General features: G+C 44.9%; 1 protein-coding gene across 6 annotated transcripts in view; it reads left to right on the forward strand.

The window, feature by feature from the left end:
• The window catches only part of FHOD1 (formin homology 2 domain containing 1), an 88,967-nt gene that overhangs the window by 62,014 nt on the left and 3,952 nt on the right, over nucleotides 1-23,001 (forward strand). For 2 of the 6 annotated variants that reach the window (XM_075189270.1, XM_075189271.1), the window contains 15 exons: nucleotides 3,350-3,708; nucleotides 5,129-5,242; nucleotides 6,807-6,830; nucleotides 7,907-7,960; nucleotides 9,080-9,258; nucleotides 10,186-10,329; nucleotides 11,339-12,219; nucleotides 13,291-13,446; nucleotides 14,087-14,269; nucleotides 14,399-14,518; nucleotides 15,006-15,167; nucleotides 16,552-16,742; nucleotides 21,272-21,464; nucleotides 21,939-22,098; nucleotides 22,262-22,438. In XM_075189270.1, the coding sequence (XP_075045371.1) occupies nucleotides 3,350-3,708; nucleotides 5,129-5,242; nucleotides 6,807-6,830; nucleotides 7,907-7,960; nucleotides 9,080-9,258; nucleotides 10,186-10,329; nucleotides 11,339-12,219; nucleotides 13,291-13,446; nucleotides 14,087-14,269; nucleotides 14,399-14,518; nucleotides 15,006-15,167; nucleotides 16,552-16,742; nucleotides 21,272-21,464; nucleotides 21,939-22,098; nucleotides 22,262-22,438 (3,097 nt within the window). The remainder of the gene's footprint in view (nucleotides 1-3,349; nucleotides 3,709-5,128; nucleotides 5,243-6,806; nucleotides 6,831-7,906; nucleotides 7,961-9,079; nucleotides 9,259-10,185; nucleotides 10,330-11,338; nucleotides 12,220-13,290; nucleotides 13,447-14,086; nucleotides 14,270-14,398; nucleotides 14,519-15,005; nucleotides 15,168-16,551; nucleotides 16,743-21,271; nucleotides 21,465-21,938; nucleotides 22,099-22,261; nucleotides 22,439-23,001) is intronic. The other 4 variants (XM_075189273.1, XM_075189275.1, XM_075189274.1 and 1 more) reach the window with 3 other exon arrangements.

Here is a 23,001-nt window from a genome sequence, read left to right on the forward strand (position 1 = left end):
AGCCTATCCATTCACTAGGAACCAGTGACATCACTGAGAGTGCAGCCTATCCAGTCACTAGGAACCAGTGACATCACTGAGAGTGCAGCCTATCCAGTCACTAGGAGCCAGTGACATCACTGAGAATGCAGCCTGTCCAGTCACTAGAAACCAGTGACATCACTGAGAGTGCAGCCTGTCCAGTCACTAGGAACCAGTGACATCACTGAGAGTGCAGCCTATCCAGTCACTAGAAACCAGTGACATCACTGAGAGTGCAGCCTATCCAGTCACTAGGAACCAGTGACATCACTGAGAGTGCAGCCTATCCAGTCACTAGGAGCCAGTGACATCACTGAGAATGCAGCCTATCCAGTCACTAGGAGCCAGTGACATCACTGAGAGTGCAGCCTATCCAGTCACTAGGAGCCAGTGACATCACTGAGAATGCAGCCTATCCAGTCACTAGGAGCCAGTGACATCACTGAGAATGCAGCCTATCCAGTCACTAGGGACCAGTGACATCACTGAGAGTGCAGCCTATCCAGTCACTAGGAACCAGTGACATCACTGAGAGTGCAGCCTATCCAGTCACTTGGAGCCAATATTCAGCCAACAAATTGCCTCCACTGTTGGTAGATCATTGCACAATTCAGCAGAGTTGGTGAAAGTCTGAGTTTTGTAGTCCTAGTAATGGTACCAATTATATGTTCTCAGTAAGTGGCGTAAAGTGAGTTCAGAGTTTCATATGTTTCAAATTTAAACTGTTTCAGCATCCAATAAATGGAAACACGTGTTACGTAAAACCTCACATCTATTCATGTCTATATAACTGGGGCATCAGAATCCTCAGCCGTCACTAAGAGGAATACACATTGAGGCGATGGTAACGTGCTGTTATTGTTAATAAATAAAATCACATTTCAATGTGAAATGTAATAATGTAAAAAAAAGCTAAATTATAATAACAATAAAGCATAAGGACCTTTCTATTTACAATGTGGTGGGGAGCATAAGATGCTGTAACCCTTAGCAACCAGTCACTTTATGCGCCAGTCTAGCACAACTGAGAAATGAGATACAAGCAAATGTCTGTTGTTCGCTGTTATCTGGATTGTACAGGAAGATGGTGAGATAAGGAAACAGTGAGTCCTGTAGGCACTCGCCTGAAGCTCTTTACTCTAGAGAGAGACAGAAGGTCACCGCGTGACTGACACCGGCACTTTAAATTACAAATGGAGATTGATTAACCTGATGGGAGAGCGCAGGTCCTGGAGTATTTGTTAGAGCGTAACCTCAGCAGGTTCTCTGGTGATTACTGCAGATCTCAGGTTACAGGGACTGAGCTTCCTGATCACCGTGGGGGGTGTTGTACAACCTCATCCGGTGACAAATTGATGTATTACGTAGCTGACAATGTCCGAGCAGCAGAAATACCACACGGTGCTTCCATTTATAACACACGGGGCACCCGCTACAGACATGTAGGAGCTACATTTATTTATACAGAGCCAGCAGGTCGCTCGCTCGCTATATCCTGTGACGGATCCAATGAAAGGGCCGGTTATCATCATCATCATTTATTTATATAGCGCCACTAATTCCGCAGCGCTGTACAGAGAACTCATTCACATCATCCCTGCCCCATTGAAGCTTACAGTCTATATTCCCTAACACACAGACACAGACACACACAGAGGGGGACAGACAGAGAGAGGCACACACAGACTAGGGTCAATTTTGATAGCAGCCAATTAACCTACCAGTATGTTTTTGGAGTGTGGGAGGAAACCGGAGCACCCGGAGGAAACCCACGCAAACACAGGGAGAACATACAAACTCCACACAGATAAGGCCATGGTCGGGAATCGAACTCATGACCCCAGCGCTGTGAGGCAGAAGTGCTAACCACTAGGCCACTGTGCGTTCGTGAATTTAATAGGGCAAGGGAGTTACATTATGTAAAAGAACATAAGTGCTTCATGCATTATTATGATCTTTAACTTGTTACTTTGTTTTGTTTGCTTTTAAGCAATTATGATTATAACCTAAACTGTAAAATAATTCAGATATTGCATATATACCCCCCTAAGGGTACGTGGTCACCGGTTGTGTTAGAACTGACATGAAAATATCGATGTATTGATCACTTCTACAGGTCACTGTGTTAGAACCGGGGACAACACTGTACTGATTTACAATACTGAATTGAGCCTGTGTTTGTTGGTCAGTCCAGTGTTCTGGGAGCACCGACATTGAAAATAGCTCCATAAATGTTTCGTCGGGACCTTTTATAGGTGACTGCAAAAATATTACACACAGGAATTGCAGCGTTAGAGCGTTCCCGGGAAGAATACTCTCACGTCATTGGCCGGCTGTCGTAGCTAGTGTCCAAAGACGGTGCTCATTGGGTGAAAATTACATCCCAATAAGAATAGTTTATTTTACTTAAATTTAAAAGGGGGTGTGTGTGTGTCACCGACAGCTGTTCATATAAAGCTACTTCTATTCTGAGCTGATTTTTTTCCTTGACTTCCTGCCGCGACCTTTAGACAGTTTTATTGATATCGTTTTCTCATTAGCAACAATTGCTGTGTAACTAGTTGCTCAGACAGTGCCAGACTGATACCGCTGACATTGGCTATTGGCATCCGATCTTGTCATAATGATTATAGATACTGGCAAGGGTTTTCCGCAGAGCTTACTGTCTAATGTTTGCTCCCTGCCTCGCTGTTAGGCGGCTCCCGTGACACGTGGAGTATTTGGTCCTCGTCACTCGTGGTTACTCTTCCTCTGGAACGTCGCTCTGTTTACCTGAGGAGTAACTTCAGTGCCACACCTTAAAAAAAAAAAAAGGTGAATAGGGTTCCACTTGGAAGCCATTTTGGCTGTAAATATGGATTCTTTGACCCACTGACATCACTGGAGTCATCATGATGAGTGCTTCAGTGATGTCACTGGATCGCAGTGAATCGATAGGCTGCAAGTACATAAATATTGGTTCAGCTCACAAAATGGCTACCTCAGTGATGTCATCGGTTTCTAGAGAACTTATAGTAGCATTCTCATAAAGATTGGTTCAGCTCACAAAATGGCTGCCTCCAAGGTGTGTTTATGAATTAAAAGATAAAAGACCTGTCATAATTGAACATTTTCCTAATGCAGTTGTAGGTCTCCAACACCTGTAAACCATGGTAACCGTTTGACCACGACATGTTTGCCTATTTATACGTTACCTGTTTCTCCCAAATGTTTTTTCTGAGCTCTATAAGCTGTAGATAAATGTTGTGTTTTATTTTATTTCCTGTGGGGTTCTGCCACGCTCTGAGTAGTGATTAGTCGTTAACGATATCTCCTGTCTTCGGCACAGAGCGCATTAAGGCAGGAGGACGGCGACAACGAGGAATCCTCCGGCGGCCCTCGCAAGGATCGCAGGAAAAACTCCTTGGGGGTAGAAGAAGTCCGGCGCTCGCGACGGTCCCTGGGCAACAGTGCGGAGGTGTGGGCAAAAATAAACAACAACTCTACCTCGCCAACCTCGCCTCATGAGAACAGCGCCCCTCTGCCACCCGCTATTAAACAGAGCACCTTGCAGAAACCCACAGTCTGCATCGTGCCGCCCTCCCCGCCCAAGCAGCCGGCCGTAGAAAAGCCTCCGAGTCCTCCTACGAAGATCAGGGAACGAACCCCAGACCCACCGACCCCCGATGTGACGGCACCGACAGAGCAGTAAGTGCAGGAACCCACCTCAGGAGAGCGGGAACCAAATGCACGCTTGGGGGGATCATTTAATTCTATGCACACCTCACTTCCTGTCAGTAAGCCAATGCAAGAAAGTAGCAGAGGGTTTTAATAGTCTTGTACTTGTTGAGCTAACAAAACCCTACAATGTCACGTACCCGTCAGGCTATGTGAATTTTGTTATTTGGGCCTAGTAGCTCAAAAATAGTCTGGTATCTGGAAAATGTATTTTTCTCAGGATGTAAATCACACAGTAACCCTATCTATGATGGTACGGTGCCCCCTAGTGACAGGTACAGGGAGTTTATTTGTTGGGAGAGGCCTTAATAAGTGGAGTCTCTTGATATGTGATAAACTTCTCACTTTCCTGATCTTTAAGACGTAGAAAAGTTCAGTATTTGGTTCAAGATTCAGTTGAATGTTTTTAGGAAAGATTTGGATACAGCCAAATCAGTTGAATCCGACTCCTGGTTTCCTTGTGATGTTTGTGAACAGTACAGAGTTCCGTTATACAGAATAGGATTCCGTTTGGTATTCAGGAGAATCTCTGGCAAAGCATTTAGTATTGATTTGGTGCAGCCCTATACTATAGGGGGGTATTCTGGCTTCAAATGACTTTAATTTGCTGTTCTGTGCATGTCTTCCTGTAAGTTATACTTAGTACATTGCTCTGCATCCTGATTTTCTCCTGTGTTCCTCCCCGTAATATCTACCCTGCAGAATTGATTAGAGCACATACACACTGATGGTAAATTTCTCCAAAAAAAGATACTATAAGCTAGTTGACCTATAGACACATTTTCGGACCAGCGTTGGTGTCCCGTAGATTTTGACGTTGCCTGCAGCGTTAACAAGAATTAATGGAGTTCTATGGGCACGCTCATTAAGTACAAAGTACACTTTGCTGCGCAGAGAACGCGCTGCTAGCGCTTTATAAAAAGCTAGGACAGCGTGCAAGGCTTTGTCTACGTCTATAACAGGCGCTGCTTTTATCACCTGTGTGTACGAGCCCTTATGCTCACTGACCTGTTCCCAATTGTAAAGCGCTACGGAATATGTTGGCGCTATATAAATAAATGATGATAATGATGACCTTGGACACGACAGATCTGCAGGCTGTGGATACATCATCTACCTTAACAGAGCAGTTCTATGACACGCCCAGCAATACTATCTTTTTTGGTGGAGGAGGGGGCTCAATGAGAGTGGTTGGGGTATTGAAGTGTTTCATTAATTTAATAAAAATGATAGTCTGCCTAGTCCTCTTGTAGTGAACAGGGAAGAAAAGGGATACGAGAGCTCAGACTGGTCTATTTTCAGACCGATCTGATCCGTGTTGGCTGAAAGCTCCAGCTCGAAAGTTGCTGCAGAAAAGTGAATCGATAAAAACACGTTTTCCCGTCTACAGGTTGAGCTCTGAAAGTAACAACATGCACAGCAGCAGCACCAGCATCTCACTGTCTAAATCTGCGCCTGAGGTGGACAAGGCGGCGGCGCTGCTCAATGACCGCAGTATATTTAAGTAAGTTTTGAATTTTTTAATGCCGGTGTTACAATTACTTTTGTGTCACATTTGATGATTTCACAGTCTTAAGGTTCTATCCTATGCAAACTGTGTAACAAAAAAAAATGATGTGCTTTATAATATTTATTCTGTGGTTTTATATTTTACGTCCCCTCTTCTGGATCGCCCTGGGTCATATGAACGTTTTGCAAAAGTTAGGTCTCATTAGATCACATTGCATAATATAAATGTAGTAATTTGCTGCAGGTTTCCTTAGAATCTAAGTTTGGAGGAGGAAGTGAGGTGATCGGGGTCACTGCACTTTAGGAGCTTCCTCTGATCTTTATATCACTGTGGGCGCTCTCTAGACGTGCCACGGGGCACCTGCGGCTGTCAGCGGAGGGCACGCTCGCTCGGGCAGCCTATAAAGGAGCTGAGCTGGCTGCAGCCTGATCCTGTGAGTTCCCAGAAAGGGGGATGGGAGTGGAGTGTGGAGCCCATTGTCTGGTCCTGGTTACCATGACAGTGTCTGAGGCTTCCTTCCCAGGCCTCTCTCTATTCAGGACCTCTGTGTTCCTTACCGGAGCCGTGGTATGAAGGTGAGTGCTGCTGTGTGCAGGACCCGGGGCGTGGGAGGCTGGGGCTGTGTCCTGGTTCTGGAGCGTTATTAGCAATCACGTTTCCATAGATCAATCCCGTTACATTGATGCTTTGGGGCTGAGTGTGGTAAGTGCAGCGTTGTCCTTGTAGAACTGCTGTCAATCACTTGTGGAGAAGTCACTTTATTTAGCAGTTATGTTACTCGGATTAGATTGCACTAATGTAAGTTACAGATATTAAAAATAGAAATGTTGTTATAGTGTCATACTAGCACTTTGTGTCCCTCCAGGGACTGTCACATGGTAATGAATGGAGATGCTGGTCCTTGTACACACTATATCAGTGTAGGCTAACCTGTGACACTCCAGGTGTTGTGAAACTACAAGTCCCAGATTGCTTTGCCAATATATAGCAGCTTATTGCTGGAGGGGCATGCTGGGACTTGTAGTTTCACAACACCTGGAGTGTCACAGGTTAGCCAACACTGTCCTATATGATCCTAGATGTCTGTCTTTAATCCCTCCGATATAAAGTACCCATGTGACACAGGGCATTTTGCTAGCGGTAGACCACACCTGTTTATCTGTCGGAAATTGACCTCTTGTGCTGATTTCACCATGTATTGTAAAATGTAGTGGAGTAAACGGAGCTTTTAAAGTGCCCCCGTCACTCAGACATGTTTATGAATCTTAGTTTATTGGTCGGAATCTGCCTCCGCTGTAGGAGGGCAGATGGGGCACTTTAAAGCAAGGTGACCGCTGTGGCACTTTGTGCGGTGACTCGGTAACGCCTGGGATTGGCGGAAACGCTCTGGATATACCAAACAACCACACAGCTATGGGGTAACGGACAAGGACGACCGATCTGCTTTTAGGATTATTAGGGGAATACTCCATCAGGCTGGGGGATCAACCTCTTCTCTCTGTCTAATCTGTTCTCCAATTCTTATTCTTTGCTGTTTCCAAATCCTTTCTCTTTCCAGAGTCCACCAAACAGAGCCTGTTTGGTAAGTGCCCCCGGGCTGCATGGGCAGCGAGTGCCCCCCCTTAACCTCTGCATTCTTCGGGTGTGCCCCCCCCCCCTTTAACCTCTGCACTTCCAGGATTTTAATTTCCCAGGATGATGTAACGGGCCCATTTGCTGTGCGTTGTTATTACAAGGAGCCTCGTTGTCTAATTATAGACCTGACGTCCTCTGTAATAATGATATCATATTCCCTGGCCGGTCCTAACACCAGTCTTTATAATTTAAGTGTCTTCTAATTAGACCACTGTGACAACAGGATGTGTCTGATAATCCTGCGTGTTCTGTTCACTAAGATGTCTGTATCTGTTCATCCGTCTACTGAGTAACCCACGTGTGTGTGTATATGTGTATGTATATGTATATGTGTGTGTGTATGTATATATATATATATATATATATATATATATAATAATGTAAACATTACAATCAGAACAGAAGATATTTGACAATGCTTTACTAGTGTTCCTCTAACAGCTGTTGCCATATATGACGTTATGCGTCCTACAACATAGTACGATGTCGCTGTACAGACTCCTCTTACTCAAAATGTTGTTAATTTAGCTGTTTCGTAAATAATTTGTGAATATTAAGATTAACATCATTGGCGAGAAGTGTGCAACGTAGCGGCTGGGACACCATTTGGGGCCCTGGGGTGTTTTGGAGGGGGCCCCTAGCTATCATATATACAAAAATTATATTGGGAAACACCCTTTTTAGGGTCCCGTGAATAATGATGCACCGCTACTAGAGTGTAGACATTAGAACAACCAGGTAAATGTAGTGTGAATAGGACCTTATAATACATGAGGAATATACATAAAGATATTACACGTGAGCAATGTCTGGATCACAATCTCGGACGTTGTCGGTCACTTCTGTCCGCTGTCTCCTTATGATTACCCACAATTCCTCCCGTGTTCCGTGGTAGTTGTGTCGTGTTCCGGAGGCGCTGTGGTGTGAACGCTGCATGTTTGTGTCACTCCCCCGCGGAGCGCTGTGCCGCATGCAGAGGCGTCATCTTCTCCTTTTCCTGCTCTTAACCAATTCTTCCTGCAGGGATGACAGGAATAACCATGTCCATGGCGACAAGCCCATCCTGAAAAAGTTTCAGTAAGTATCTCAAAGGGCGGAAGTGGCCATTATGTGGGCTGGACCGATCTAGCGGAGGACGCAGACAATAACTTCACTCGCTCATGACCTGGGGACGTTACTCGTTCCTAGGCTGACTATTGCCGATTGATACGGCATCCATAGGTGGCCGTCTCATGGTTAAGCCCACAATAATGGCCGCCTCAGTGTGTGCAGCTAACGGGGACGTTTAGTGATCTAAAGACCATCCGCTCACTTTGTGTCTTTAATGTGTTTAAATTGTGCTCACCCATCATTTTCTGTGCATTGTATCATTCGGTAAAACACGTCTGTGTGAATTAATTTGTGGTATACCAGTAGTGGTTCCTTGCATTTCAATGAATGTCACCGTATAGATTATGGGCCTCATTTAGAGTCTGACGCAAAGTACGTCTAAGAAGTGTAGGAGTGGGAGTGTGCCGCAGCTTGGTAGGGTGTTATTAGTTGCGTCCCACTCCTTATACCCTACCGAGCTGCGAGCAGCTCCTGCAGCTAGCTAACCGCTTGCGCCACCTAATTCCTGCTGCACAGCTGTAGCCCTGTTTTGACGTGTGTTGCGTCTGCGCCTCACTGCGACTAGGATGTATTTACATGGTCACACTTCACAATTCCGCGTTCCTCCCATTCTCTCGTAGTGAGTCGCAAGCTGTCGCAAGTGTTAATTGCGTCCAAGTTGCAGGCGGATTTGGTGCTTTTGGCAAATGCGTGATAGAGTTTTTTTGTTGGATGCGCCTAAAACGGACTTTGCGTCCGGCTCTAAATGAGGTCCTATATCTGTCTACATAAGATATCGGTATATGCAGAACGTGGATAGAGTACATAGATGTGTGTGGACAAATAAGTGGGGATTGGATATCTTTGTGGGCACTTCCATGTGGATAACTGTAGCCAACACAAGACGTACTGCTAGTCTGCAGCTACACACAATGGAGACAGAAATCTCTTTCGGTCACAATCACTGTAGGTGACGGTCGGTGACCAGGCACCATGATAGTGACAGTGTAATGTTTGGTATCCTTGTGATGGTGCAGGAGGTCCTGTGGGATGGGAGTAGCACAATCACATATTACTTTCAAACAACGGACCTACTTTTTATTTTAGAAACCGATTTCTGGAAAACTTGGCGGCCACCGAGCTGGAGAAGATGTCGGCCCTGTCCAAGGGAAGGCAAGAGATTCTGTCGGAGGCCTTGCGGAACGGGGGTGAATCGGACGAAGATGCGCCCCTGGAGCCGCAAGAGGACGGAGCCAACGCTGACGACTTTGGGGCTCAAATGGAAGGTATGTTCCCTTGTGTACGTCCCGCACTTCCTGCGAGTTAAAGGGAAACTATCCGTAGCTCTGTAGAATCCATTATTTCTGTCATAGGGGAAGCTGCTGGGATAAGACACCATTGTTACTGGTGTGTTGCTGGAATTGAGATTTTAAATTCCATTTTATACTTGGTAAATCTCACTTCATTATATATTAAAGCAACAGTGGTCTCGGTTACGGTAGTATGTTGCTTTTGGGGTGGATTAGAGTGACATGACCTCAGTTTGGCTGAAGCCTGCCTGCCAAAAGCCTAAGTACACCTATTGTCTCCATACAGTGGAGGCGGCCATTTAGTTGGCTATCAAGAGTGCAGCCTGTAAGATCACCAGGAACCAGTGACATCACTGATGCACAGCGACTGGTTCCTATTGGTTTGTTGGGCTCCTCCCATCTGTCCAGCTCACACGTTGGCTGCCTACACTGTGTTGTAGGTGAAGGGCGCCCTTGCGTTGGATGATTATTATCATAGATTAAGGCTGATGGTTTCCCTTAAGCATAATCCCAGGTTGAGTAGCAGTGAACACAGGACTGGTACACGGTTTCCCTTATGAACGCATTGCATGGATGGAAAATGCGGAGCTTTGGTGTGTGTATATCTGAATTACTAGACATACTCCTGCAACCATACACTAGCCCCTCCTTTATCTTCCCATTTGCATGTAACCCCGCCCATTTGCATGTAACCCCGCCCATTTGCATGTAGCCCCGCCTTACACTCTATGCCTTGTCCATATCTCTCTCCTCTCTCATGCATGTGCGTAAAGTTGTTACATATAAGCGTTCCCGCTGCCTGGGCATGTGCGTGTTCTGTACTAAACATGTGTAAGCACTTGGGGGCTCCTCTGCGTTTTGGGCAGATGTGTAATGAACCCCGCACACCTCTATTGGACACAGGGAAGGGTGATCTGAGTGAGAAGGAAGAAAAAAATGAAAGTGTCAATGAGAAAGAATTGTGCTCGGGATCCAGCGATTCGTCTGCCAGCAGCACCCTGGAGAGGGAGGAACGTGGCGACCGAGAGGAGCCTGAATCACAACCAGGCAAGATTCCCCATTAACCCCATACGTGAGCCAGACTCGCTCGTCACCAGCTGCCCCGTGTATCGCTAACCCAGGTCCTAAACCGGGACAGTGACAGAACATCTCCTGCAGTTACTCCTCTAGTCATGTTTCTCTGCTTTATATATGAGAGAACGTGGCGTGTGTATATCCGTGGCGTCTCTACGTGAGTCTCGCACATACATGATGGCGTCTGCTCTATTCCACAAAGAGCCTGTTGCAGTCTGTCTGACGTATAGACAACACTAGCGGCTAATCCGATATAATGTCACCACCTTGTGTGTATGGAACGGTTACAAGAGAAGCTGAAGCAATAACTGCAGTTTTACCATTTATTGTAACATTATGACGGTCAAAAATTAAACCAAACGTTGAGAAAGACTATATGTAGAAGACTCAGGAAGTTAAGATATTTAATATAAGCTATTGTGGGGGGGGGGGGGGATACATTTTCTACACACCGTAGACTCTCTGTCCATTTTCCCAGTCTCTCCATGGCTGATATCGGAGAGCAATAGCTTGCACTCGGCTACACAGTAAATGTAAATGCAAAGTGAAACCCTTCCGTGGCCCAATCACACCAGGGCCGTTGGTGAAGTCCAGAGATAATCATACTTACAGGCTGACACTGGTCATCTCCTCTTACTGACATCGAACGTATTTATCTGATCGGTTTCAGTTGGATCATTCTTTGCAACTTGTTTGGTTTGCGGCCAAAGACAGGGAGAGTATTTGATTAATTAGCAAAGATCACCGGCAATATCCGGCCAATTTGCCAAGATTGACGGCGATACTGGCAACTGTCTGGTCGGCATAAGTTAGTGTCAAATCAATAAGCTGGAGTAGATCTCTCTTATGTTGAGTTATTTTATTATATTTTATTTAATGGGTTTTTTTGGACATTTCCGTCTTATTTAGTTCACTGTGTTGCTCCTACTTGATGATATTCCATGATACAGATGTTTAATGGTTTGTATTTCTTTCTATCCAGCAAGCCCAGCTAGCAGTCCTCCACCGCCCACGGATCGTAGCAGCTCTAAGAAGTTCATGCTGGACATGATGTACACCAAGAAACAGAGCAGCTCCAACACGGACACGGAAATTCTCAACGCCAAGAACGCAGCTTCCAACGAGTCTGGGAAGCCGCCCAGGGAAAGGAGAGCGACGGCGGTCCGGACGGAGAAACGGGAGACCGAGGGCTCCCCTACAAAAGTCACCGTGGAGAACGGCGTGGAATCCCGGATAGGCGTGAGGGCTCAATACAGCATTGATGCCGAAACCAACTCCAAGAATCTGGAGAAGACCCTTATGACTCCTTTCAAAAAACCTGCCGAAACTCTGTGGGAGCAGGCGGCCCAGCAACCGCACATGGAGCTAAAGATTAAAGACTTGGACTTCACAGACTTGTGCGCGGAGGAGGATTTTGACGTTCTCGATTTCGAGGCTGCCGAATCTGTAGCCACATCCCGACCGTCCAATTTAACTTATTCTTCTCCTCCGTCCATTTCAGGACTGCCTTTTCCACCCCCTCCTCCCCCGCCACCGTTTGGCGGGTGCCCCGGATTTCCTGCAACCGTCCCCCCTCCTCCCGTGTGTCCGCCACTTCCAACGGGCAGGAGCCCCCATCTCCCACCGCCACCCCCAGCTCCACCCAGCTTCGGTTCCGTCTCGCAGGACCCTTTTACCACAGCCTTCAGCAAGAAGAGGAAGACGGTGAAACTGTTCTGGAAGGAGGTGAAGGAGACGGACAGCTCCAGCCGGGGGAAGTTTGGCAAAGGCACTTTGTGGGAGTCGCTCGACAAGGTCCTTTTGGACACAGAGAAACTTGAACATCTTTTTGAATCCAAAGCCAAAGAACTAGTAACGTCCAAGGTGAACACATCATTTATAGTATTACTACATGGTTTACTGAGGCTAAAATGCTTTATATGAAAGAGCAACTGGTAACATTCACAAATATATGTTTCCTGATTTTAATACGGTCAGTAAGTCTATTTACGGACATTGTAGAAAGCCTTTTAGAGCCTAATATGGCTGTCAATGAAGAGGTAGACGCTAAAGGTGACCCGCGGGGTTCTCATGGGGGGGCTATGTGGTCTCCTTCAGCCAGTGCTGGGATTTGTAGTCACCCCGCATCAAAGCTGTAGTTGGGGGTCATAAATCCGTTCCCTCAACGGTCAAATGGTTTCCTATGGGGCTAAAGGTCATTTAGGAAAGGTTAAAAGAACATGATGGCGCTTTGGACTTCCTTTGTTGGTCCAAATTGTCCATCTGGAGCAGACACGCCCACATTCTGTTTTTTAGAAATGCCCCCAGATTTGGGTGTGTTTAGCCGTAAACACACATTGTGTAAAGAGGTAGGGGGAGCACCCTTTTCATTAAATACTACTTTTGGGGAAATTGCCATGGTCAAAGTAAATTTAGACCATGGCTTGGGCCTACTTGCCTTGTGCATAGGATCAATCTGTGCCACCATGATGTTAATACAAACTAGGCTCATAGACTCCAAGGGGCATATTTACTAAGCTGTGGGTATGAAAAGTGGAGATGTTGCCTATAGCAACCAATCAGGTTCTAGCTATCATTTTGTAGAATGTACTAAATAAATGACTAGAATCTGATTGGTTGCTATAGGCAACATCTCCATCTCTTTCAAACTCGTAGTTTAGTAAATATACCCCCAAGTCTGCTGCCTAACTTATTAATAACAGGCTGGGAAATGGGAGCAGAGCAGGGTAGGGGTGAGGAAGCAGGGATGTTGGATTAGGGATTAAGGAGAGAGGTTTGGGAATAGATGAAGAATGCAGAGATTTGGGGAGGAGGAGGTCTTACCTGTTCCATGAGTCCTTGGGTTTGTTTTATAATTTTCCTTGAGGAGTTCCATCCGTTACATTTTGCCTTGGTGACCCTCGTGTTCTAACCCCTTTCTCTTGCCCTTTGCAGAAAGGGGTGGATGTGAAGAAGCAGGCTCTGGTGGTCCTGGACCCCAAGAGAAGTAACGCCATCAACATCGGCCTAACCGTCCTGCCCACTGTGCACATTATAAAGACGGCCATCCTGAACTTTGACGAGTACGCCATCAGTAAAGAGGGGATCGAGGTATGCTTAAATGTTTTTTGTATGGTCACTTCTTTGTTATGTGTGACTAAAAATTCAATAAAAAGTATCTAATTTAAAAAAAAGAGGGGATCGAGGTAAATACGGACTCTCCTCTGTGTCCGACATCGTTACATCACAACTCAGAGAGCTGGGATCCAGGTCTGGAAACTACAGCTAAAGGCCAAGCTTATTATTTACCTCCACAAATGCAAATAATCACAGTTTATTGTCATGTCATCCACTGACAAGCGAGGCTGTGATTCATTGTTCACAAATCCCAGACAGCCAGGGCAGCTGGTGTTTGTGGCAGTCTTCAAAGTGCTCGTTGGGCAGCCGTTAAAACTGTGTCTGATCCTGGTGTAATATCAATAGTGTCAGGGATGGAGAAGAAAGCCTGGATGTACTGTGTATCCTGCAGCATTATAATCTAGTCCTTTCAGACATGGAATCGGAATCCTTGTGTTTGTCACTAATGTTTAGAGATCTATGATTGGCTGTTGAAGATTCTTATTTGCATTAAGCTCATAGGTGGAATTCCGTACTTGATACATTTATACTTTAGTAATGTAGATAATTACAAGGACGATGAATTACTATTTCACTTGTCCTCTGAGACTGATCTCTCCGGTTCTCGCCTCAGAAAATCCTCACAATGGTCCCAACAGAGGAGGAAAAGCAGAAGATCCAGGAGGCTCAGATTGCAAACCCCGATGTGCCCTTAGGGTCAGCGGAACAGTTCCTTCTCACCCTCTCCACTATCAGCGGGCTGACGTCTCGACTGCAGCTCTGGGCCTTTAAGTTGGACTATGAGACCATGGAGAAGGTAGAGATACAAGTTCCAGCATATTACCTGATCTGCGAATAGCAGAATGTTGTTTAATAGGTGGGCTGCGGAGCTCACACTCTTATCGGCCTGTAATAGATACTAATTGTTATACTGGTCTACTCTTAGGAAATCGTTGAGCCGTTGTTTGACTTGAAGCTGGGGATGGAGCAACTCTCCAAGAATAAGACATTTAAAGTCATCCTGGCCTCGCTCCTGGCGGTCGGGAACTTCCTGAATGGATCAAACGTGAGTTGTGTTATTCTCTATGTTCCCGGGATGCCCATCATTCACCACAACATGTACACGACCGGACAATGCCATATTAAAATCACTTTTTTAATAAATCTTCTTCGGTTGATTATAGATGAATTTACAAGCATAGTTAGCAAATTTTCCACTGCCCATGTTTAAAAGAGACAAAAAGCCCACTTTGTGGAACGCGCTGGGTTCCATTTAGAATCTGGCCCTTGATAAGTTTCAAAGTGATACAGAAACAAATCTGTACATTCCGTCATGTGACCCAGAGACTGACCTGGTCAAGTGGTTCTCCATACTCTGAGATTATGAACCATTATATGAATCTTTCTACATACTATTGTCTAATGTGGAGCATGAACGTGTGTTTCCTAATCAGCTTCTGTGTGATATCTGCTGGTCCGTCTGTGCAATCTATAGTATCCCTGGTAATAAGGACTATGACCCACATCGAGCCGTTCTCTCCTCTCGTTCCTAGGCCAAGGGGTTTGATCTGAGTTACCTGGAGAAGGTGTCCGAGGTGAAGGACACCGTTCATAGGCAGACGCTGCTCCATCATATGTGTAACATCGTTATAGAGAAGTTTCCCGACACCTCCGACCTGTACTCAGAAATCGCCTCCATCACTCGCTCCTCCAAGGTAAGTGTCTGTAGACCAGTAAGTGTCTGTATCCCAGTATGTTATCTATTGGTGGTTGTGTGCGGATGGGGGACATCTATCACTTGTCCAGAGAGGTTCAGTCCTCAAGAGCTACCACCAGGTCATGTTTTCAGGATCTCTTTAATCACACACAGGTGAGTTAATCTATTTGGCTGGGTCAGTAATTATCCCACCTGCTTCTACAGACAGAAAACATGACCTGTTGGTAGCCCTTGAGGACTGAACTTCTTTACCTCTGCTCTTGTCAGTCTAATCTAATCTTAGAGCCTTCTACAGCGAGTAGATTCATTACCACTAGGGGGCAGTCTATACACAGTGGTTGCTTTTTATGTTGATCCAACTAATCTCCGTTACGATCATAGTGGATCTGAGGTCCACACGGGACGCCTCACGGGGGTCATTGTGTGAGTCTTGTCCTAGAGAACTGTGCGTTTATAAATAAAAAGAATATTTTTGTTCCTCAACCTAATGATAGAGTAGCAGAGAGATCCTCCTCAATTTTAGGTGTGTTTGAGTAGAGTCAGAAGATCTGTTCTCTATCTTCAAAGCTGAGGACAAACAGATAAGCAGGAGCCTGTAATGTCTACACTTAATATTGAAGTATAACCTGTATTATGTATAATCGCACAGGCTTAGGCTATGGACATTTTTTGGTTAAGTCTGTCCACAGTTTTGAAGTAGGCGGGGCTAGAACAATATGCCGTATATGTTACACTGGTGAAGTCGCATGAAAGTGCAGGAACTGTCCTGTTCTATATACAGCAATACATGTCAAGCTCACAATCTTTAAAGCAGAGTACATTGTAATGTAGGTATATTGCACTTAAACTGTCTTAGTGTTTAATATATTGCCAATTGTGAGCGCAGAGAAATGGAGCACAGAGTATTTCAGCACAGCCCACTCCTACGTGTACATGTTTGGGAAGTGGGAGGGACTAGGCCAACAGGGAGCCAATCGGCAACAAAATGTTACCAGTAGCACAAAGTAGTGATGTGAGGCTACTGTTACTCTGATATTGGAAGACTGAGAGTTATATAGTGGAAGGAGCAGGGTCTCCAGCAGCACAGAGTATATCAGGAGATGAGTGATGTGTTAGTGAGGACAGGGCTGTATGTGACAGGGGCAGTGACATGATGTGAGGAGGGGAATGGAGGCAGCAGACTAAGAGTTATATAGTGGAAGGAGCAGGGTCCCCCAGCAGTACAGATTAGGGATGTGAGGCTCCTGTCACACCGATGAAGGCAGATTGTGGGGTCACCACTGTACAACAACCCCTCCAGCTTGTTCCACAAGATCGGTCTTCTGCATTACCCCTCTGTGATATACCTGGCTGGGATTTAATCTTGTATATGTGCCGCCCAGGTGGATTTCGACGACCTGGCGGACAGTCTGATTCAGCTGGAGAGAAGGTGCCGAGAATCCTGGGACAGCCTGAAAGTTATCGCCAAACACGAGACTAAACCGGGCCTGAAGAACAAGATGACCGACTTCCTGAAGAGCTCCACCGACAAGATAGTCATCCTCAAGATTGTCCACCGGAGAATCCTCAACAGGTCAGATGGAAAATTCCTCTTCACACATAAATTATCTCCGTGGATCTCCCTGAGAATGACACAACAGATTAATGTTCGGGGGTCGGGGAGTACCCCATCCAAAAGTAAAAAAAATAATTTGTGAATATTACCACATATAATTCCTATTGACATTCTGTTAAAGGACATCTCTGTCCGTCCACCTATTATAATAACTGTACATAAGGGATAGAACACATAGATACAGCACTTATACATTACTAGCGTCTTATACCACTGTGCCGATGTGTCTCAGGCTCTGCTTGGCTCCAGAGATTAAACATATAAGATTCCACACCGTGTCCCCAAATGGCACTAGACATTAACGGTTCATTCCAATTTATCAGCATTGACAATGCTACAAGCTGAGCCTTTCCAGTGGGTAGGGGATTGCCCAACTTTCAGTTTTCAAGAGGTTATTGAAAACAATGAGCCGTCTTAGGATCCAGCACCACTTTAACTACTTGGTCTACACCCTCAACAATAATGCTGTGACTTGGGGTAACGCCATATCAGATAATTAAAGTCCCTCGGATCTAACTTACCTCTTAGCCTGCCCTGTACAGGAGCTGGGGTATAATATCTATGTAATATGTATAGATTGAATGAAATCTTACATTTTGCGACTTTAAATATATTGCATAATAAGACTCTATAGGGACGAGACCCTTTGTTGTCCTACAATGTTAGGATTCGGCTGTCGATGAATGCAGTAGGCTCTAATAGCTGTAACCTTAGAAGGGAATTTTATATACATTAACCTACAATATGCCTGTATACGAAACTTAATAAAGTCAAGTACAGGGACCCAATTTCAGTTGACAAAGTCTCCAGCATCTCACAAGTGTCGATTCATCCTCAGGAAAAAGATCTAGTGGCAAAAGGGTGGCAAAAGGGTGGACTTAAGTCATGCGTCTGTTTAAATGAAATAATGGGATTGAACCTATTGTACAGAATGTAGTTATACAATTAATTCACAGCTTACAAATAAGTTCTTATTAGGACAAATTAAGTGTTTCATTGGTCACTGTTGTTTTCATACATAGAGACGTAAAAATGGTCTTGTCACTAGTGTGAGTCTGGATAGTGAAAGGCAGTATCTGCTTGTTGAGGATTAGTCTGAATAGTGAAAGGCAGTATCTGCTTGTTGAGGATTAGTCTGGATATTGAAAGGCAGTATCTGCTTGTCGAGGATTAGTCTGAATAGTGAAAGGCAGTATCTGTTTGTCGAGGATTAGTCTGAATAGTGAAAGGCAGTATCTGCTTGTCGAGGATTAGTCTGGATAGTGAAAGGCAGTATCTGTTTGTCGAGGATTAGTTTGAATAGTGAAAGGCAGTATCTGCTTGTTGAGGATTAGTCTGAATAGTGAAAGGCAGTATCTGCTTGTTGAGGATTAGTCTGGATATTGAAAGGCAGTATCTGCTGGTTGAGGATTAGTCTGGATAGTGAAAGGCAGTATCTGCTTGTTGAGGATTAGTTTGGATAGTGAAAGGCAGTATCTGCTTGTTGAGGATTAGTCTGAATAGTGAAAGGCAGTATCTGCTTGTTGAGGATTAGTCTGGATAGTGAAAGGCAGTATCTGCTTTTTGAGGATTAGTCTGGATATTGAAAGGCAGTATCTGCTGGTTGAGGATTAGTTTGGATAGTGAAAGGCAGTATCTGCTTGTTGAGGATTAGTCTGAATAGTGAAAGGCAGTATCTGCTTGTTGAGGATTAGTCTGGATATTGAAAGGCAGTATCTGCTGGTTGAGGATTAGTTTGGATAGTGAAAGGCAGTATCTGCTTGTTGAGGATTAGTCTGAATAGTGAAAGGCAGTATCTGCTTGTTGAGGATTAGTCTGGATAGTGAAAGGCAGTATCTGCTTTTTGAGGATTAGTCTGGATAGTGAAAGGCAGTATCTGCTGGTTGAGGATTAGTCTGGATAGTGAAAAGCAGTATCTGCTTGTTGAGGATTAGTCTGGATAGTGAAAGGCAGTATCTGCTTGTTGAGGATTAGTCTGAATAGTGAAAGGCAGTATCTGCTTGTTGAGGATTAGTCTGGATAGTGAAAGGCAGTATCTGCTGGTTGAGGATTAGTCTGGATAGTGAAAAGCAGTATCTGCTTGTTGAGGATTAGTCTGGATAGTGAAAAGCAGTATCTGCTTTTTGAGGATTAGTCTGGATAGTGAAAGGCAGTATCTGCTGGTTGAGGATTAGTCTGGATAGTGAAAGGCAGTATCTGCTTGTTGAGGATTAGTCTGGATAGTGAAAGGCAGTATCTGCTGGTTGAGGATTAGTCTGAATAGTGAAAGGCAGTATCTGCTGGTTGAGGATTAGTCTGTTTAGTGAAAGGCAGTATCTGCTTGTTGAGGATTAGTCTGGATAGTGAAAGGCAGTATCTGCTTTTTGAGGATTAGTCTGGATATTGAAAGGCAGTATCTGCTGGTTGAGGATTAGTTTGGATAGTGAAAGGCAGTATCTGCTTGTTGAGGATTAGTCTGAATAGTGAAAGGCAGTATCTGCTTGTTGAGGATTAGTCTGGATATTGAAAGGCAGTATCTGCTGGTTGAGGATTAGTCTGGATAGTGAAAGGCAGTATCTGCTTGTTGAGGATTAGTTTGGATAGTGAAAGGCAGTATCTGCTGGTTGAGGATTAGTCTGGATAGTGAAAGGCAGTATCTGCTTGTTGAGGATTAGTCTGAATAGTGAAAGGCAGTATCTGCTTGTTGAGGATTAGTCTGGATAGTGAAAGGCAGTATCTGCTTTTTGAGGATTAGTCTGGATATTGAAAGGCAGTATCTGCTGGTTGAGGATTAGTTTGGATAGTGAAAGGCAGTATCTGCTTGTTGAGGATTAGTCTGAATAGTGAAAGGCAGTATCTGCTTGTTGAGGATTAGTCTGGATATTGAAAGGCAGTATCTGCTGGTTGAGGATTAGTCTGGATAGTGAAAGGCAGTATCTGCTTGTTGAGGATTAGTCTGGATAGTGAAAGGCAGTATCTGCTTGTTGAGGATTAGTCTGGATAGTGAAAGGCAGTATCTGCTTTTTGAGGATTAGTCTGGATAGTGAAAGGCAGTATCTGCTGGTTGAGGATTAGTCTGGATAGTGAAAAGCAGTATCTGCTTGTTGAGGATTAGTCTGGATAGTGAAAGGCAGTATCTGCTTGTTGAGGATTAGTCTGAATAGTGAAAGGCAGTATCTGCTTGTTGAGGATTAGTCTGGATAGTGAAAGGCAGTATCTGCTGGTTGAGGATTAGTCTGGATAGTGAAAAGCAGTATCTGCTTGTTGAGGATTAGTCTGGATAGTGAAAAGCAGTATCTGCTTTTTGAGGATTAGTCTGGATAGTGAAAGGCAGTATCTGCTGGTTGAGGATTAGTCTGGATAGTGAAAGGCAGTATCTGCTTGTTGAGGATTAGTCTGGATAGTGAAAGGCAGTATCTGCTGGTTGAGGATTAGTCTGAATAGTGAAAGGCAGTATCTGCTGGTTGAGGATTAGTCTGTTTAGTGAAAGGCAGTATCTGCTGGTTGAGGATTAGTCTGGATAGTGAAAGGCAGTATATGTTTGTTGAGGATTAGTTTGGATAGTGAAAGGCAGTATCTGCTGGTTGAGGATTAGTCTGGATAGTGAAAGGCAGTATCTGCTGGTTGAGGATTAGTTTGGATAGTGAAAGGCAGTATATGTTTGTTGAGGATTAGTCTGGATAGTGAAAGGCAGTATCTGCTGGTTGAGGATTAGTTTGGATAGTGAAAGGCAGTATCTTCTGGTTGAGGATTAGTCTGTTTAGTGAAAGGCAGTATCTGCTTGTTGAGGATTAGTCTGAATAGTGAAAGGCAGTATCTGCTTGTTGAGGATTAGTCTGGATAGTGAAAGGCAGTATCTGCTGGTTGAGGATTAGTCTGGATAGTGAAAAGCAGTATCTGCTTGTTGAGGATTAGTCTGGATAGTGAAAAGCAGTATCTGCTTTTTGAGGATTAGTCTGGATAGTGAAAGGCAGTATCTGCTGGTTGAGGATTAGTCTGGATAGTGAAAGGCAGTATCTGCTTGTTGAGGATTAGTCTGGATAGTGAAAGGCAGTATCTGCTGGTTGAGGATTAGTCTGAATAGTGAAAGGCAGTATCTGCTGGTTGAGGATTAGTCTGTTTAGTGAAAGGCAGTATCTGCTGGTTGAGGATTAGTCTGGATAGTGAAAGGCAGTATATGTTTGTTGAGGATTAGTTTGGATAGTGAAAGGCAGTATCTGCTGGTTGAGGATTAGTCTGGATAGTGAAAGGCAGTATCTGCTGGTTGAGGATTAGTTTGGATAGTGAAAGGCAGTATATGTTTGTTGAGGATTAGTCTGGATAGTGAAAGGCAGTATCTGCTGGTTGAGGATTAGTTTGGATAGTGAAAGGCAGTATCTTCTGGTTGAGGATTAGTCTGTTTAGTGAAAGGCAGTATCTGCTGGTTGAGGATTAGTCTGAATAGTGAAAGACAGTATCTGTTTACGGACGGTTACAACAGAACACTAACCCATCTGTATGATTGGCAGGTTCCGATCCTTCCTGCTGTACGTGGGGTACTCGTATTCATCTGCCCGAGACATGAAGATAACTCGCTTCTGCAGGATAATCAGCGAGTTCGCTTTAGAATACAGAACGGCGCGCGAGCGGGTCCTACAGCAGAAACAGAAGCGAGCGGCTTACAGAGAGCGCAACAAGACTCGGGGGAGGATGATTACAGAGGTAACCCACCGCTAGAACCAATTACGACGGAAATGTTTGTTAAGATAACAGCACAATATATACAAAATACACAAAATGGATTTGCATCAAATCACATTATATTAGGAGAGTTAAAAGATATTGTCAGATTTACCTGGCAATAAAATTGCAACAAATCTGAAAATTCCTCAAAGTTCCTTTATGAACTGTAAAATCTGCGGACACGCAGTTGTACCAAACGCGTTCCAAGTTGCTCGTCCACTTCCCGGTCTATGGAAACTGTCTGTGAAATCAATCTGCGCCAATTGTGGTTTGGAATATGCCCTGGAGAGTGCGCTGGGTGGAAACGGTATAAACTTACCTCTTTAGGACCCCCTGTGATTTATGTAAGCTCTTAAATTAGCCTCATTTAGTCATGAGAGTGTTATCGATTTTGTCTGGCGCAGTAGGCGTGTCCCGTTCTCATTCACTGACTAGAACGTCTTATGTTCACAGACCGCAAAGTTCTCCAGTGCCGCCGGCACCACGGAAAATAACATCACCATGACCAGCACCCGGTTACAGTCACAGTCTTCTGAGGACGGCCATGAGAACATGACGAACGTGTTGATTTCCAGCGCAGAACCCAACACCCGCAGGAGCCGGGGCGTCAGAAGTAAGATGCAAAAGAATACAATCCCCCGGCTCTCGTAATCCAGTGTTAATTGGGCAACTAAGTCCACGTAATGAACCCAAACTAGTGAATACGTTATAGGACGAGTCTTCAACTGGCTGAATTATTCCATTTTTCTTTGTCTAACACACAGTTTCTGCCTCAGGTTTAGGTCGTTCCAGCCCTCCGGACCTGTCGGGTAACAAGGAAGAATCAAGCTCGTCCCCTGTGGACGCATCGGACGAGATAATGGACAGATTGGTGCAATCTGTGACTCAGAACCCCAACCAGAGGGTGGTGGCCCCCAAAGAACGCAAGAGATCCAGAGCCAACAGGAAGTCCTGTGAGTATCGCACCAACGCCCGCTGATCCGTATTTGTGTAGTATGTTACATTTATTAGTTCATAACAAAATCTCTAAAGGGTTTATATAATTCCTTATAGTAATATAGTGACGGAACGAGGATCTGATCGTCAGCTCTGCTGTCAGTAATATTAATATAATGTACATTAGGAATATATGACTACCAGGTCTATTTGTAATGCACAGTTACAAGTGCTCTACACAAGGGAACTCCCTACTGCAGTGTTGGCTAACCTGTGATACTCCAGGTGTTGTAAAACTACAAGTCCCAGCCAGGGGCGGATCTAGAAAATGGTTGTACCCCGGGCGATTTAGGGGGGGGCATTTAGGCCCCGCTCCCTTTGACTTCTGAGGCTGCCGGCGGCTGCACACTATGTGCAGGTCCGCTCGGCAGTGGCAGTGTGCTGCCCCGCTGCTCTAATTGTGTTTTAAACACAATCACAGCAGCCAGGCAGCACATTGTCACTGCCGAGCGGACCTGCACATAGTGTGCAGCCGCCGGCAGCAAGCCCCCGCTAAGAGGGGTGATTGCCCCGATCGCCA

The sequence above is a fragment of the Mixophyes fleayi genome, chromosome 10 (assembly GCF_038048845.1).
Source record: "Mixophyes fleayi isolate aMixFle1 chromosome 10, aMixFle1.hap1, whole genome shotgun sequence".
NCBI lineage: Eukaryota > Metazoa > Chordata > Amphibia > Anura > Limnodynastidae > Mixophyes > Mixophyes fleayi.